Source organism: Drosophila kikkawai, unplaced genomic scaffold, assembly GCF_030179895.1.
Source record: "Drosophila kikkawai strain 14028-0561.14 unplaced genomic scaffold, DkikHiC1v2 scaffold_131, whole genome shotgun sequence".
Taxonomy (NCBI): Eukaryota; Metazoa; Arthropoda; class Insecta; order Diptera; family Drosophilidae; genus Drosophila; species Drosophila kikkawai.
This window is the reverse complement of record NW_027222462.1, coordinates 248,521-266,094: the sequence shown is the minus strand read 5'-3', so window position 1 is coordinate 266,094 and position 17,574 is coordinate 248,521. Positions and strand designations below refer to the sequence as shown.

The following is a 17,574-nucleotide window of genomic DNA, read 5'->3' as shown; positions in this document are numbered from 1 at the left end:
GCTCCCTTGGCTGCCCTCGATGGGTAGAGCGTGGCTCTCCTTGGGCTGTCGTCGGTGGCTTCTCGGCGTGGGTGGAGTGTGACTCCGGTGTCGTCCTTCGCTGATCAGAGTGTGACTCTGCATGAGGTGCCCCTGGTGGCTCTTCGGATGTGGAGCGTGGCTCCGTTGATGTGCTTCGCTGATCAGAGCGTGGCTCTGAGTGGTGTACCGTTGACGGCTCTTCGGATGTGGAGCGCGGCTCCGTCGATGTACTTCGTTGATCAGAGCGTGGCTCTGAGTGATGTGCCATGGATGGCTCTTTGTGGTTGGAGTGTGGCTCCCTTCGCTGGTCAGAGCGTGGCTCTGTCGTTGGTCTCCGCTGGTCAGAGCGTGGCTCTGTTGTTGTTCTTCGCTGATCAGAGCGTGGCTCTGCTGTTGGTCTTCGCTGGTCAGAGCGTGGCTCTGTTGTTGTTCTTCGCTGATCGTTCGGTCGCAGTCGGAGGGTTTGCCCGCCGCATAGCAGGGTTGCTCCGATTCCACAGAGGAAATCCATTCCTAGGAGTATGTCGTCCAGTGCGTCCGACATCACGAGGAGAATGGTGGGCGTCCGTTCGCTCCCGAGGTAGATGTTTGCCGCCAGAGCTCTGGTCAGCTCGCGGCATGTTCCGTCGGCGAGTTTTACCTGGGTACGGATGTCCCGTGTGTTCCTTCCGTTGTCCAGCATTTGAGCCAGCCCTTCGCTAATGAAGCTATGGGTGGCTCCGGTGTCCAGGGTAGCTGTGAACCGCTGCCCCTCCATGTGGATGGTAGCGCGGATGCGTCCCTGGTACTGATGGAGAGTGTCTCCTTTTGGCTTCGGGGATACGGAGGGTTCCTCGGGTGATTCCCGGTCACACGAGGCCCTTGCGCGTTTCCCGACGGTGGCTGTCGGCAACAGTCGATCGTCCTGCATCCTCGTTGACCGCAATCCCAACAGAATAGGATCCGTGGATTCCTGCATTCGGCTTCGAAGTGTCCGGATTGTCCGCAATTCCGGCAGGCGTCGCGAACGTTGACGGCTTCCGGTCGTGGTGATTCCGCGCTCTGACTGGTGCAAGCGTTCCGGCTAAGGGAACCGTTGAGGGCGTTGCCTGAAGAGGGCGCCTGTTGTGTGCGTCGAGTGGGCATCCTGTCTCCGTCTTCTGCGCAGCTGGCTCCTGTGGCCTGGCGTTGAGTCGGAATCCGGTTCTCGAGCGCTCTTCCGCCTCGGCTGCGTGTCTCCTCGTAGTTGGTCACGAGCTGCGTTAGCTCGGTCAGCGTACGGAAATCCTGCCTCCGGGTGTACAGTTGATACTCCGGCAGCATATTTTCATAGATCCTCTCCAGTTCCTTGTCCGAGGAGAATCCGGCCCGGCGCATCTGCAAACGGATGTCGATAAGGTATTCCTTAAATGGCTCGTTGGGCTTCTGGAAGTGCATCCTAATCTCATCCTCCATCCGCTGATAGTATCGTGGTGGCAAGAAGAAGTCAAGGAACTCTCGGCGACCTCGGTCCAGCTGGCTTGCTGGAGTCCGCTCGTGCGGAACCAACTTTCGGCTTGGCCGGCCAGCAGCACCACCAGGGCTTGAGCCAGATATCTCCGCTCCTCGCTGTGCTCTATGAAACCAAGTGGATCCGTTGTTCCATCAAAGGAAAGACCCCACTTGGTCATCCGATCGATTAAGATGGCCCCTAAGCCGGCGTCGCTCGGGGAATGCGCAGGTCGCGGAGGCTCCTCCGCCTTCGGGCGTCGCCCTGTAGCGGGTGACGTACTGCGTGGTAAGAAGAGCGAAGGTGGTATCAACGATGCCGACGTGGTCGGTTCCGGCGAGATGAGAGACGGATCTAGCGGTATAGGCGACTTGACGTCGCCGGTGGGCGCGTTCCCGAACCGGCGTTCCAGTTCATCGAGTCGATCCTGGATTTCCTCGGAATTGCTAGGCTGCCGCGCAAATGCTATGAGCCGCGCGCGTTGCTCGTCCACCGTGCCGCTTCGGTCGAGTCCGAACTCGCCGAGGATGGCTTCTAATTCCATCTTTTTGCGGTAGCTTATCCACGTGACGCCCATGGTTCGCAGGAGACGTAGAGAACAAGGATTAAAAGTAACAACGGGGCTCGAGTGAGTGGAAAAACGGCAGGATATCGCGGCAGCGACTGGATTCTATATTGCTGGACACGAGTTTGCTTGGAATGGATCTCGCAGGATCCGCACTGCGTGCACGTATACCCTTGATTCGGATCTCGCAGGATCACAGAGAATCTTACTTTATTATATCTTATTGGTGTTTTATTATATTTATTCCAATCTTATTGTTTATTCGTTAGTATTTATTTATCCTTATTATTTGTATTTATTATTTTATTTTATCGATATTTTTAGTTATTCGCTTTCAATTTATTATCTTCGGTATTGTTGGAGGGGGGCGGCTCGAATGCACTCGAAATAAGAACACGGAGACTTGACGGGGCTTTACGCGACGTGCGTCGATGTTTATTAGTAAAAGGAGTAATTGGTACTAAACTATACAAAAGAAACTATAGCTAGGGAGAGCGGATTTGAAGCTCTTTGGACTGGAAGTCCAGAGGAAGAGGGAGAGAAAAGGAGAGCGTTCGGGATCACACTGCCTCCCGAAATTGAGCGCCTTTCTGGCGTGAACATTCTCCCCCCCCCTTGCGAGGATACGCAGCAAAAGTACCAGGAAGTATTAGCTCTGGAAAGCGTAGGATAACGCTGAGCGTTCGTCGGCATGTAGAAGGGTGTGGTGATCCTGTCCACACGACTGGCATCGGTCGCTACTTCGACAGGATCCTCCGGAATGGTGGTGGGCCAGGCAGTTGACGCAGTACTTCCTGTCGATGACTGTCTGGAGCCGTTTCTTCGCATCAAGCCGGAGAAAACGGTGGCACTTCCGAAGAGGATGGTTCCCTTGGCAGACTCGGCATTGGTAGGATAAAATACCTCGGGAACGTCTGCTCTTGCTGTCGTCGTACGGAACCCAGTAATTGGAATCGGCAGAAGTGGTCACTCGTGTGGAGAGCGAGGAAACTCTTTGGATGGGTGCGGGAATTTGTGGTGCGTCATCACGAGGATTCGGAACACTGGATGAAGTGTTGCTTGGATGCAACAATGTGTGATGCCGACCGTGACAAATAAGACAGCTGTGGGCGCTTGTGCAATTACGGAGTGGATGACCGCTTGCAAAGCAATTTGAGCACAACTGCTTTTTCTCAATGTAAGATGATCGATCGACTATCGTCATCTGAAGGAAACGTGGACACAAACGCACTGGATGGTTCTCTGCAGAACATAAATCGCATCTTTTGGATATGGGAACAATCCGCGTACTAAAGGATTTCAGTACTCGCGGTGCCACGATGGATTTTGTCGGTTTGGACGGACTGAGGCGTAACGTAGGATGCTGGAGAGAATCGATGGTTTCCAGAGTTCTGTGGCGCTCAGTAAGGAACGAATCAAGTTCTAGCCACGTCGGAATTTCGGTTTTATTTGGTAGGGATTGCTCCCATAAGGAGAGCGTTAGCTTTGGAAGCTTCGAGGAACACAAATAAACCAATAGACAATCCCAATTATCCGTAGGAAGGCCGGACAGAGTTAGGGATGTGAGGCAATTTTGAATTGTATTCTGCAGCTCCTTCAAGGCTGCCGAGGATTCGCGTTCAATGGATTGTATGTTTAGTAATTTCTTCAGTTGGCTGTTCACCAACGCGCGTTTATTTTCGAAACGCTCAGATAGGTTTTCCCATGCTGAGCGGAAACCGTCGTTGGTCAGTGGCGAATTCGAAACTATGGAATGAGCTTCACCACTCGTCTTGGCATTTAAATAGAACAACTTTTCTACAGGGGTCAGCGTAGGATTGTCGATATAGACCGCTGTGAAAAGGTCTCGGAAAGTCGGCCAGCGAAGATAATCGCCCGAGAACACTTCCGTTTCGCACGGAGGAAGCCGACAGCCAGACGGAATGGAATTTTGGGGCGCAGGAGGTTGGACTGGAGCTGCTTTAGCAGAGATCGTATCGATCTGTTCCATGAACTTGGCGGCACACCGTTCATAAATGGAATAGGTGTCGTCGTATTTTGCCTTAAGAGTAGGCAAGGTGTCTGCAGCGCCCTCTAAACCAACTGAAATTAGCTCTGAACAAGCTTCGTACTCTGTCTCGACCTTGTCCCATAGCGCTCGGACTTGGTCGAGATAGATTTGACAAGAGTACTTGGATGGAGTGGGTGCTGCTGGATTGCAGACTCTGGACTCGAAGTGACTCAGACGGTCACAGATCAAAGTAAATTTGTTTGAAATTGAAGGAGCCATTTTGGATTTTTTTTTTTTACAAAAATGTACTATAAATATATATTAAAATTTATGTGTCGAAGTTTGATTGGGAATTTAGGAACCAATCGGAGTCGTAATAATTATTATATATAATTAATTTTGGAAAATCGTAGTTTTCCCGTATGGAATTTAAATCGGGAATATTTGAATTAATTCAATAATTCCGGTCAGCAGCGAAAATACGGTCACACTAATGCGGATACGGAAGCGCACTTGGATTTCTAACTTAATTAGTTAGTTGGAATTTTAATATAAAATAATTTACAAATTATTTTATTTATCTGGACTTATGTGATTGACCGGTGCTGTATTTCGGAACCAATACGTGTGTGTGTGTATATTTGTGCACTTGCCGTATGCAAGTGCAAAATAGCGGAGATAAGGAGAGGCGGAAAAAATTGCCAAATATCGGAGCGTCGTATGCAGACGATTATGTATGTATGTAAATACGTATTGCAGCTCAGAATAGAGCGAGGGAGTAAAAAAACAACAATATATGTACGAATTAAATAAATTTGTAATTTTAGTAGCTGCGGACAGTTATTAAATAAATTTGTAAATATAAGTTTCGGAGTGAAGTGGACTGTATTTGTAGTATGTATGTAATGTAAATAAATGCTAGCGGGAACACAGTAAACGAGAAGGAATTAAGAATAATTCGAAATTGGAAAGTTTTACTGTGGCTTAGGCATTTATTTAAACAAACACTTTCGGAATTTTGGAACGAAGACCTTGTATAGAAATTATTTGGATATAATTTCTCGATTTGGGGAAATGTCAATGTTGACAGTGATCGTAGTCTTATGGAGTGGACTGTATATGTATGTAAATGTAAATAAATGCTAGCAGGAACACAGTTAACGAAGAGGAATTGAGAACTATTGGAATTAAATTCTCACTGTGGCTATTGCATTTATTTATTTATTTTGGCACAAATGTAGAAAATGAAATTTGGATTTGGAATTGGAACTTATTATGCTGCCGTAGTGTCGGATCAATCGGACTTAGGATTTAGACAAATCATACAGAGAGATTAAGACGAATTGAGCTTCGCAAAACCTAACTGTATGACCGGCAGCAATAATATATTTGAACTTATCTTGTGCGGTGTTAAAGCCACCGGAGCTGCTGGTGGATGAAATCCGGCTCTGATGGACCAAATGTTGGAGGGGGGCGGCTTTAAGTCTGAAATGCACTCGAAATAAGAACACGGAGACTTGACGGGGTTTTACGCGACGTGCGACGATGTTTATTAGTAAAAGGAGTAATTGGTACTAAACTATACAAAAGAAACTATAGCTAGGGAGAGCGGATTTGAAGCTCTTTGGACTGGAAGTCCAGAGGAAGAGGGAGAGAAAAGGAGAGCGTTCGGGATCACACTGCCTCCCGAAATTGAGCGCCTTTCTGGCGTGAACAGGTATTTTTATTCGTTTATTCCTTTCCAGTATTTTCGGCGATCGATTATTATTTATTCTTTTAGTATTTATCCTTCGATTAATGTTTATTCGATTTTTCAGTATATTTGTTTTCTCGGCGGTTATTTTATTTTTATTCAAATTTTATTGTTGATTTATGCCCTATATTTGTATTTATTTTATTTTATTTGATTTGTATTTATTTATTTGATTATTTTATTTATTTTATTTCGATTTATTTTAATTTTTATTGTTTTTTCGTTTATTTATTTGCATTAATTATTATTTTTTTTTTTATGAAATTTGTTATTATGTTCTCGGCGGCAGGATCTCGCAGGATTCTTCGAGGGTTCGTGGGCGTCCTTAACTTGGTTAAAGGATAGCGAAAATCTTCCCGGTGTGTAAGGGTACGACGACTAGTTTTGATGAGTGGGTCTTTCGAGGTGTAAGGTCTGCGACGATGTGTATTCAACGATGGTTTTCAGAGTGTATTAAAGACTGCGAGCGATGTGTATTCAAAGAGTGGATCTTGCCAAAGTGTCTTCAATGAGCTGATCTTCCGAAGTGTGTCCCTCCTAGCGAGGGTCCCCTGTATATATTAATGTTTAAGCTAGCCGACGCTGCTGCCGCGGGCAGAGCAGAACTGGAGATGTGTGTGGGCCACGTGTGTGTGTGCTTGCTCGAAGCGTCCCTCTGCCGGCGTTGACGCTGGCAGTGACGTTGACTACGATTTCTGGCGTAACTGTACCGCTTGTTTTGGCGACGATGCGCCGTATGCACCAATGGAAATTTACCACGCGTTTTTTTTTTCAATTCCCTTTTGCCGGCGACCGTACGTCGCGACACGTGGGACGAAAATTTCTTACACTCGCAAAAGCGAATGTGCGCTGGTCGAAAAATATGTTTATAAAATATATTTCCTGACATTAAATTTTCCATCCTCGTCGTTTAGAAAACTACATTTCCCTGTTTTTGCCTTCGCGAAAACTTTATTTTTATATATTTTTCCACTACAAAATTTTGTTTTCGGCCAATGGGGCTTTAATCCACTGAGAAAAATTATCCTAGCTGTCCTGACCGGTCCCTGTTCGGGCGCCATCTGTAAGGATGTGTCTTAGGCCGGGGTAAACCTCAGCGGCCCAGGATTCCTCTCCAGAAATATTTATATTTTTAGAGACGGCCAGAACATGGACGCCGACTTTTAATGAATTTTCTAGGCAAATAATAGCAGCGAAAGGGGGCTCGTTTTCGAGGGGAAAAATCTGACGTGATGAAATGGGAACCTTGGACGCGATTACCCTGGCGATGGCCAGGTGCTTCTCCGTTTCCGGCGCCCGCTCCGTTGCCCAGCAGCGGCGACTCTTTCGATCGGCAAAATCTCCGCCGCCCGGGATGACCCAGCGGCGATGGCGGGCAAAATGCAGATCGGAAGGGAAAGGAGAGGGAAAAGGGGAAAACACGCGCCGGCGGCGATGAACTCGTAGCTCGGGAGAACCCAGCAGCCCCGATGCCCACGCCAGATTTGTGCCCGGGAAAACCCAGCGGCGACAAATCCCACTCCCATCCCGCTTCTCCGGCCCGGAGCTTGCCCAGCGGCCACGCGAAGTTGGTGCGGGGGAACCCAGCCACCAGCTCGGCGAGTGAGTGAGCGGGAGGGGAACACTTTGGCACGCGTCACAATAAGGGTTAACTGTTGCTACGCGGAGTTCGGTGTGAGTGAGAGGGAGAAAACGATACGATTTTGATCTTCATTTTTATTACGTAACTGTGTACATTTATTCCTAACTTTGGCTACGGTTAACAACACCTTGCCTGGCCCTACGCCACACTCCAGAAAAGCTACTCTGACATGGCTCACCCGCTGTTGTCGGTGGGCGAGGACACGTGTCCGTCAGCCGAAGGCTCCTCGGGCACTCGCGTGTCCTTTGGGACTTGGATACTGCGTCGATGGTTTTCGAGTCCTTTTGGACTTATCGCGGGACTAAGTTCGACCGATCGCGTTCGCAGCTGCCAGAGAAGTCACGATCGCGTTCGACGCTGCCAGGGAAGTGATCGCGGTCGAAAATTGCAAAGCCCTTGTCGCCTAGTCTCTGCCAAAAATGTCCGGGCAGCGCAGCTTTCGGCCGTCGGCTTTGTTATTGTTTTTGTTTATGTTTTGATCGTCATGTAAATAAACACGATCAAAACGTAAACACGCACGATCGTCGGAGGGGAAATGTCGCTGCCTCTGCCGCTGTTCGCGTCGGCTTGCGTCGGCAGCGGAGAGGGGAAATGTCTTCAGCGCGGTCGCTACAGTCCGTCTTTGAAAAATGTATACGCTTGTTCGTTGCGGTCTTAATTTAAATCTAATTTGGCCCTTCTTGGGCAAAGTAACTTTGGGCTTCATGCCCGCTAAATGTACAGTTGTGTTTTTTTTTTTTTTTTTTTTTTTTTTATTAAAAAAGAATATAGAGTTAAGTGTAATATACAAAAAGGGAAAGAGTGGAAGAGTCCGCACCCGTGGGACTGCCGCAAAGCTATACTTCACGGGGGCGGCTGGCGGTCCTAATGCCGTTCATCGGCCTTCAGTGCGACGGGTCTGCTCCCGGCGCCTCAGCTCTCGCATCACGGATGCTGCCATTTCAGCAACCGCATCCCATTTGGAGGGGGTCTCCATCATGCAGCAGACTAAGTTGTCGGGTGTCAGGCGGCAGTTAATTGCCGCTTCCAGCGCGGCTCGTTCCGCCGAGAAAAGGGGGCATACGAAGAATGCATGCTCCGCGTCCTCAGTAAAAGCGCTGCCACAGTAGTCGCAGTACGGGTCGACCTCATGCTTAAACCTGTGCAGGTAAGCCTTGAAGCAACCATGTCCTGTGATGATCTGCGTGGTGTAGTAGTCCAGCTGACCATGTCGTCTCTGCAACCAGGGAACCAGATCGGGGATGAGCCTGTAGGTCCATCGTCTGTGCTCGCGTTATTCCATCTATCCTGCCATCGAGCCATGGTGCTGCTTCTCTGGATTCTGCTACCTGAATTCCCAGTCCTGCGATCCTCTGCCAGTAGGTCTATTGGGATTGCTCCCGATACCACCAATGCAGCTTCTTCTGACACCGTGCAGAAGCAGCTCGAGATGCGCAAAGCACAGCGTCTGTAGACAGACTTACACTGCCGGCTGTAGCTGACAGTCCTCATGGCTTCCGCCCAAATCGGAGCGGCGTACAAGATGGTCGAGGTCACCACTGTAGCTATTAATCGTCTGCTATGCTGCTTTGGGCCACGGGTGTTGGCCATCATCCTAGAGATAGCGGCCGTGGCCTTAGATGCCTTGGCCGCTGCGTACTCCAGGTGGCTCTTAAAATTCAGCCTATGGTCGATCATGACTCCGAGGTACTTGATCGCCGGACTGGACTCGAAGTATGTCGAGCCAACCCGGAAGGTGACCTTCTCTACGGTCTTTCTACTGCTTATGAGCACTGCTTCCGTTTTGTGTTCGGCGAGCGAGAGACCATTGTCTTTCAGCCAAGACATCATCATGTCGATTGCAAGACTGCATTTAGCAGAGACATCGGGCAGGTGCTTCTCCACCGTGACTAGCACTATATCGTCAGCGAACCCTACTACGGCGCAGCCATTTGGTAGTGGAAGTCTCAGGATCCCGTCGTACATGACGTTCCACAGGATTGGCCCAAGAACAGATCCCTGGGGTACACCACCTGTCACGTGATGCATCTGGTTGCCGTCGTCGGATGTGTACAGAAAGACGCGATCTTTGAAGTAGTCCGCTATCAGGAGGGTGAGGTTCCCTGATATGCCGCCGTGTTGGAGTGCCTGCAGGACTAAGCTCCAATTTGCTGAGTTGAAAGCGATTTTGATATCTAGGGTGCAGACCAGGCAGTATTGCTTGGTGCCTCCCTGCCATCTTTCGCCTTCGATCGCGTTTGCTGCCATTAGCGTTACCTCTCGTATCGCGTCGATCGTGCTCCGCTTCTTCCTGAAACCGTGCTGCTGATTCGATAGGGCTCCACGCTCTTCGATCTCTCTCTAACTTGTTGCAGATTATGCGCTCAAATATATTCCCCAGTGTGTTGAGCATGCACAGGGGGCGATATGAGGACGAGTCGTCATTCATTTTGCCTCGTTTAGGGATAAGCACTAGTCTCTGCTGCTTCCATGCTCTTGGAAAAGTGCGCTCCGCAATGCACCTGTTGTATACCTGTGAAAATAGGCTTGGGTATGACTTCATTATGGCATGAAGTGCAGCGTTGGGAATGCCATCGGGTCCCGGGGCTTTGGCTGCCTTGCTGCTGGCCACCGCGCACAGTAATTCCTCCTCGCTGGTGAAGATCGCTTCACTATGTTTGGCAGCACGAGGGGCGGCTGCGACGGGAAGAGCGTGGAGATTATAGCTCCAAGTTGTTCCTGGGAGGTTGGAGTCGGCGGTCTGTAGAGCTTGCCCATGACCAGCTTGTAGGCCGAGCCGAAGGGTTCCTGGTCTGCTGCATCGCACAGCTCTTGGAAGCACCTGCTCTTACTCGTCTTAATAGCGATTTTGAGGGCTTTTTTCTTCTCCTTGTAGCATGTCTCGAACAGCGCTTGCGTGGGACGCCCTCGACTTCGTTGACATCTTCGCCTTGCAGAGAGACACTCGCTCCTGGCGACGGAAATCTCATGATTCCACCAGGGGACTGGTCTCCTTCCATTTCCTCTAGTGGAGCTCGCCATGGTGGCATCACAAGCAGCCTTGATTCTCGCAGCTAATATGTCGGCGCAGGTGTTGGCGTCGCCAGTGATGACGTTGCCATCCATACTGCTTAGGAGTGTATCTGCGTTAAGGGTGTGTACCTTGTACGCAGATTGCCGGAGAGACGGGCCCTGCTGGCTGTGCATCGTCTGGGTGATAATGGCTGCGTGGTCGCTGTATGTGAGCAGATCCGTGACCTTCCAGTGGCTGGTCCGGCAGAGCTCCGGGCTGGCGAAAGTCAGGTCAATGATTGACTCTCTGCCTGCCTTGCTATAGGTGCATCTAGCTCCATCGTTCAGGAGACAAACGTCTAATGTGGCCAGGGCGTCCAGAAGGATGGTTCCCCGCTGAGTCGTTTTCGAGCTCCCCCAGGCGGTGGACCACGCATTGAAGTCCCCAGCGATTAGTACTGGGGATCTTCCGCGGGCGTCTCGGGCGATCTCCTGCAAGATGTCTCTAAAGGCATCTATATGCAAGCTCGGGGCAAGGTAGCAGCTTGGTTGCTTGGACCTTAGCCCTTGCATAGCCAGGTCTCGACGCCCTCTGCGACAGGTGTCCGGGGGACTGCCCGCAGCTCCATATGGCTGCACCACCATCCGCACTCTGTTGCCATACTCCCTCTGCCTTTGACTTGTACGGTTCACTCAGTACAGAAATGTCAATTTCCTCCTCGAAAACCGTCTGTGACAGCAGATCTTCGGCAGCTCTGCAGTGGTTTAAGTTAAGCTGTAAAAACTTAACCATTCTGCGTGTTATGGGTGGCCTTCAGGTACTCAGGGCAGATCCTGCTCAAAGTAGCGTGCGCAGCTTCACCCGCGGGTTTGCCTCCTCTGGTGCATAGGATACACCTGGGCTTGGCTTGGCACGTGTAGTGCTTGTGGCCTTCTTCCCCGCATCTGAAGCAGGAGTTTTGTGTGGCCTTGGCTACTGAGTCTGAGGCCCTGCATCTCGTCGAGGTATGCCCATAGCCCATGCATTTGAGGCACCTCCTTAGCTCGGTCTTCTGTCTGATGCGACAGACGACCCATCCGATTCGGATTTTGCCCTTATCGAGCAGTCGGCGCGCATGATCAGGCCTGAGGTTGACGGTTGCTGTTTGCGTGCCGCCAAACGCCTTCCGCATCCTAGGTGCAGCGTTGCTTGCGATGTCTGAATCCTCTCCGGCAAACAGAGCCATAGTGACTTCTTCGCCGCTGGTCATCTCGTCCAGGTCGCGAATCTCCACTTGCACAGTTTCCTGCATGACCGCCACCTCTGCTTTATCGGATATGGCCGTCCTGAGTGCTGCCTGCAGCTGCTGTGTGGACGGGTCCTGAGGCTTCTGCATTCTCAATAGGAGTCCGCCATTTGCAGTTCTTCGCAAGCCTTGAACATTATCTTTGAGTCCCTGGAGGGAGGGCTCAGTTTTGACCAGCTTCAACATATCTGCGTACGAGCCTTCGCTGCACTTTATTAAAATAGCGTCGGCGCGCTGCTTCCTGGGCATGACAGCGTTTGGTGCTCGAGTCCCTTTGGGTTCGCTGCTCTCCGGTCTCGGTTGGGAATTCCTGGGTTTAGGCTTGGCCCTGACCTGTTGCCATGCCGAATTTCCTGGCCCGGTGGTGCAGGCCGCTTTAAGGATCGTGGCTGTCAGCGTGGGAGTGGTCTGCTGGCTTACGCTCGAGGTAGAGCCCTTGGTGTGGCCATCGGCCAGCGCTGCACTGATGTCGACCTGCAGCTTTTTCATCGCCATCATGGAGTCGATTGTCCCCTGGGTGACGTGGCGGACCACCTTTTTGTTGTTTGTCTTGGTATCCGTGAACTTGGCGATCATCTCGTCTAGCATCTTCCCCAGCTTTTCGGCTAGTGCTGGTGCGCTAGTGTCCACTCTCTGCTTCTTGTGCGCTCCTGACTGGTTCCCATCGGGGCTCACAGCATCAAAGCTTCTCTTCGGAGTAGCCGTTTCCTCCTCAGTCTCGCCGAAAACAAACACGGGTCCCTGCACATTTGGCGGTGCCGACACCGGTTGCTTCTCTGGCATGCTCGCGGGAGGCGAGTGTTGAATCTTCTGCTTGTTGCGCTGGAAGTTTCGCAGCAGTTCCTCCTCTGCTCTAGCTACTGCTAATGCCTGGGTCTCGTCGTCCCGGCCTGCAGGCGGTTTCGTTTGGCTCATCGCACCTGCTCCTTAGTGGGGTCCCTCGGTGCACAGGGATTTCCCCCAGTGGATGCCTGATGGGAGTTATACCGCTCCTTCTCGGTCCCCAGAGCCCCTTTTGACTGGCGCCGCCTCAGCGGAGGGGTTGGATAGCGGCTAGTTCCTTGGCCTTCTGCTCGTTGCCCCACTGGAGCCAGCTGCGGAATATTAACTGGGGCCGTATGGGTGGGCCTCGTGAGAGTGAGGAGCTCACTGGACGAGAGAGCGGTCCCCCCCCTTGCCCTGGGGGTCTATAGCGATCGCGAGTACCAAGATTCCCAAGATTCGGATATCCTCCCTGGGCCGGTTCTGGTACGTACCCTTGTCCCGAGGTGTCTCACACTGCACTAATACTGCTTTTCAGCTGCTTCCGAGGTGTTTATACTGGCTCCTAGACGGTTCACTTTCGGAGCTCGGAAAAACGCGTCCAACCACTGTGAGTAGAAAAACACTCTCTCTCGTACAGTTGTGTGTTTTTTTTTTTTTTTTTTTTTAATTCGTTTATTTAGAGTTAAAAGTGGGGGGGGGGGAACATGTACATAATGGAAAATGGGGTTACAGTAGATGGGGCATAACGCTCGCGCGGTACGGCCGCGAAGCAATGCTTCGCGCGGGCGCCGCTCCCCATTACGTCTGCTCCTGGTTCCTGCGCCTTTCCTCGATCCTGAGCTTGCCCATGATCGTGGCGGCAAAGCTGGAGACTCCCTGCCAGTTTTCCTCGTTCCTCAGCATCTCGGGAACAAGGTTTTCTACCGTGATGCTGGTCCTTAGAAGGGTCTCAACCGTGCGACGCTCGTTCACGAATTTTACGCACGAGAACAGCACGTGCTCGGCTGTCTCCTCGACATCATGGCCGCAACGACTGCAGCCTCCACTCTCCTCGTGGCCGAACCTGTGCAGGTAACTTCTGAAGCAACCGTGGCCACTGAGGACCTGGGACAGGAAGAAGTTCACCTGCCCGTGCGCCCTCTTGGTCCACGGTATTAGGCGGTGCGTCCAACGCCCTTTTGGTGAGGCATCCCATCTTGCTTGCCAAGCGGTTAGAGATGCACTCTTTGCAGCTGCTCGTGCCTCCTTCTTCTCCCCGGCCGATAGGACTCGGCCGTGGACCTTCTTATGTATTTCTGCTTGCTCCTTGGCCAGCAGATCTATCGGCGGGGTGCCAGCTATAACCAGCGCCGCCTGGTCCGAGACCGTCCGAAACGCACTGCAGATGCGTAGAGCGGCCAGACGGTGTGAGGCAACCAGACCACGGCTGTACGAAGGAGATGCCATGGCGTGACTCCACACAGGGGCTGCGTACAGCATGGTCGCTCTAGCTGCGCTCGCTAGAAGGAGCTTGCTCGCTTGCCTTGGGCCATGGTGGTTCAGCATAATCCTGGACAGCGCTCTCACTGCCGTGGCAGCCTTAGAGCTTGCGTACGTCAGATGCTCCCTGAAGGAGAGTCTGGTGTCGATCATCACTCCTAGGTATTTGATAGCTCTAGAAGATCTGACCGTTGCATCGCAGACCCGAACGCTTGCCACCTCCACCTTTTTCCTGCTGCTCACCAGGACAGCTTCGGTTTTCTGCGGCGCTAGCTGCAATCCGGCGTTCGACAGCCACTCGTTAATGATGGCGATACTCTGGCTGCTGGTCTCCTCTGCTCTCTTGATCTCCTTTGCGACAGTGACCACCGCTATGTCGTCTGCGAAGCCCACAATCTCCGTTCTCCCTGGTAGTGGGAGCCGGAGAACGCCGTCGTACATTGCATTCCACAAAAGTGGCGCAAGCACGGACCCTTGCGGAACCCCGCACGACAGCTCGACCGCTTGAGTGCCGCTGTCCGAGTCTATCTGCAGCACCCTGTCGTGAAAATAACTTCGCATCAGGTTGAGCAGATAGGTGGGAACCCCGAAGTTGGACAGGGCATCCATTATCCGGCCCCATCTCGCCGTGTTGAAGGCATTGCGTATGTCCAGGCTGACAATAAGGCAATATTCCTTAGAGCCCCCTTTCCAGCGCTGTCCGGCGATAGCCTCGGAGGCAATGTCCACCACCTTGGTGATTGCGTCGACGGTCGACATGGCCTTCCTGAACCCGTACTGGGAGTCAGAGAGGCCTCCTGCCTCTACTATGGCCCTCTCCAGTCTCGTACTAATCAGGTATTCCAACACCTTGCCGGCCCCGTCAATCAGACATATGGGTCTGAAGGATGCTGGGTCGTCCAGCGGCTTTCCCGGCTTAGGCAACAGGACCAGCCTTTGCGCTTTCCACCTTGAGGGAAAGAGCCCTTCTCGGATGCACTTATCAAACAGCGCCGCGAATATATCCGGACGGAGACAAATCGCTAGCTTAAGCGCCCTGTTGGGAATGCAGTCCGGGCCTGGCGCCTTCGCCACCTTGATCCTTGCCGCCACTGCCAGCATCTCTTCTTCGGAGACGGGCTCCAGCTCATTCAACGGGTAGGTGCCAGCCCCTGCTGCAAGCTCCGGGTTAGTCATCCTGGGGAACAAGTGCGCGACTATCCTCTCGAGGCTTTCGGCGTCCAGTGGGGCGCGGTTGTTGGCTCTACCGACCTTCTTCACAATAATCTTGTACGCATTTCCCCACGGGTCTCGGTCAGCTGCCTCGCACAGATCAAGGAAGCATTTCTTCTTGCTGCCCTTTATTGCCGCCTTGAGAGCCCTTCTGCACCGGTGGTATGTCTCACGCTTTACCAGGTGTGACTGGGAACCGTACGACCGTTGGTATTGCCGCCTGGCTCTTACGCAGTCCTTCCGTGCCTCTGCTATCTCGTGATTCCACCAGTACACAGAGTCGCGATGCCTAGAGTGGGCGGTCCTGGAAGGAATGCACTCCTCGCAGGCCGTGAGCACCTGTGACATCACCGAGTTAGCCATTGCTTCAGGGTCGCCCGTCGCTTCCACTCTCTGCATCCTAGACGCGAAGGCTTGGGTGTCGAGCGAATCCACCCTGAAGCACTTGCGCTGCTGCGCGGGGGGAGGTGGTGGCCGTGTTGTCCCGGCGTCCAACGTGGTGAAGATCGCTGCATGGTCGCTTGCCGTGTACACCCTACTGAGCATCCACGTGCACTGCCCTGCTCTCGACCGACTGGCGAAGGTGAGATCTACTACAGAACCAGCTCCCGCCCGGCTGAAGGTGTGTTCCTGTCCTACGTTGAGTAGGGCCACATCCAGCGTTGAGAGCACTTCTAATAGGGTTCTGCCACGTGCGTTTGTGTTTGGGCTACCCCAGTCGACCGCCCAGGCGTTGAAATCGCCCGCTAGCAGAGTCGGAGAACGGCCTCTAGCATCAGCAGCGAGCCTGTCAAGGATAACAGCGAACTCTGCTAGCGAGAGGCTAGGGGCGAGGTATATGCTGTAGACCCACCAGCCTCCAGCTTTGGCACGCACGAAGCCTTTGTCCGCGAGGACATTCTCCAGCCGCAGGGGCGTGTTTCCGCAAACCCACAGAGCTGCCTTGCCGGATCTATCCACGGCCCAATTGTGATTGCGTCCGCCTCTGTACGGCTCGCTTAGCACAGCAAGCTCGGCTCCGCTTTCGCGGACCGTTTGCGACAGCAGACTTTCATGCCCTGTGCTTATGGCCTTCTCTGGAGGACGCCGCCAGTGGGCAGGAGCGGCTTCCGGCCTGGTGCCTCGTGTCCTTCCTTTTAAGCTGCTCGCACTTGAAGCAGTTCGCTGGGTTCTGGCACTCTGCTATCTTGTGCCCTTCTCTTCCACACTTAAAGCAGGCCTTGCTCCTATCTACGGGGCTCCGACACCTGCTGGCCGTGTGGCCCGTGTCCAGACACCTAAAGCACTTAAGTTGGGGCTCCAACTCCTTAATCCGGCACCTGGTCCATCCGACCATCACCTTGCCAAGGTTATTGAGGGCGCCTGCAAAACCCGCCGGAACCGTGAAGGTTGCGGACTGACTTCCTGTGGGCAAGGCTCGTAAACCTTTAACGGTCATCGAGTTCGAGGGGAGGTTTGCCTGCTTGACCAGCGCATCCTCTAACTCCTCCTTTGTTGTTAGCTCGTCGAGGTCCCATATCCGGAAGGAGACTTGGGGCGTCAACGTGCGGATCGTGGCTCCAGCTCCGAGGGCTTTGCCAATCAGATCCCTGATGCCACTGGTTTGAGCCTCCGAGTTGCGCTTGATCTCCAGCAACAGCTCGCATTTGGCTGTTTTCCTGACCCTGGAGACGCTGTCGCTAACTTCTTCCATCTTGGCGTCATTAACTCGCGTAACCAGACCGAGCACCTCGCTGTAGGACATCTCTGGAGGAGGGCTGATGATCAGCGCATCCTTGCCTCGTCTTCTAGGCCTCTCACGCCGGCCCGCTCCTGTACGAACACGGCGCGGATGTTCGGTGGGCGACTTCCTGTCCCCTCCATCATTGCCCTCGGCCATCCTCCTGGGGTTAGGAGGTTGTGCGCTACGCGCCTTGGGGCGTTTTGGGTCACTTCCCGGGCCTTCCTTGACCGGTTGAACGCGTCTGCTCGGAGAGGTCTGTGCAGCTTTATCGGAGCGCGGAGTACAGACTTGGGCTGTCTGACACCCGCGATCCACTGTATCCTCAATCCGGCTGCGTGGGGTCCTAACTTCCGGGTGGCGCATCAAGGCTTCTTGGAGCTCTTTGAGCCTGGCGAAGGCATTCTTCATGCCTTGGTTGATGCTCCGCACCTTCTGCTCGTTGACCTTCATAAGCAGGTCTTCGAGGATCGTCCCCATCTCCACTAGTTGTGGTTGGGGGGCTCTTAGCCGCTTGGTAGGATGCTCGGGTCCTGTCGGACTCGGGGAGTCCCTGTTGCGTTTCGCTAAAGGGGTGCATGATTTATCCCCTTCAGCGGTCCCGCCTAGTGCCGGGGCAGCGGTGGTAATCGCCGCAATTCCTGGCGGGCTGCGCTGTGTGCGGGAGCCCTTCTGGAATGCT

At 52.8% G+C, this 17,574-nt stretch overlaps 1 protein-coding gene across 1 annotated transcript; it reads right to left on the bottom strand.

Annotated features, from left to right (window-relative positions):
- Nucleotides 1–9,980: 9,980 nt before the first annotated feature.
- LOC138929322 (uncharacterized) lies at nucleotides 9,981–11,075 on the bottom strand. The gene has a single exon (XM_070288766.1). The coding sequence runs from the start codon at nucleotides 11,073–11,075 to the stop codon at nucleotides 9,981–9,983; it is 1,095 nt and encodes a 364-aa protein (XP_070144867.1).
- Nucleotides 11,076–17,574: the final 6,499 nt, after the last annotated feature.

What these genes read in the sequence shown, in the direction of transcription:
- LOC138929322 (XM_070288766.1), bottom strand. Translation starts at nt 11,075, where the DNA reads ATGGTGGTGCAGCCATATGGAGCTGCGGGCAGTCCCCCGGACACCTGT.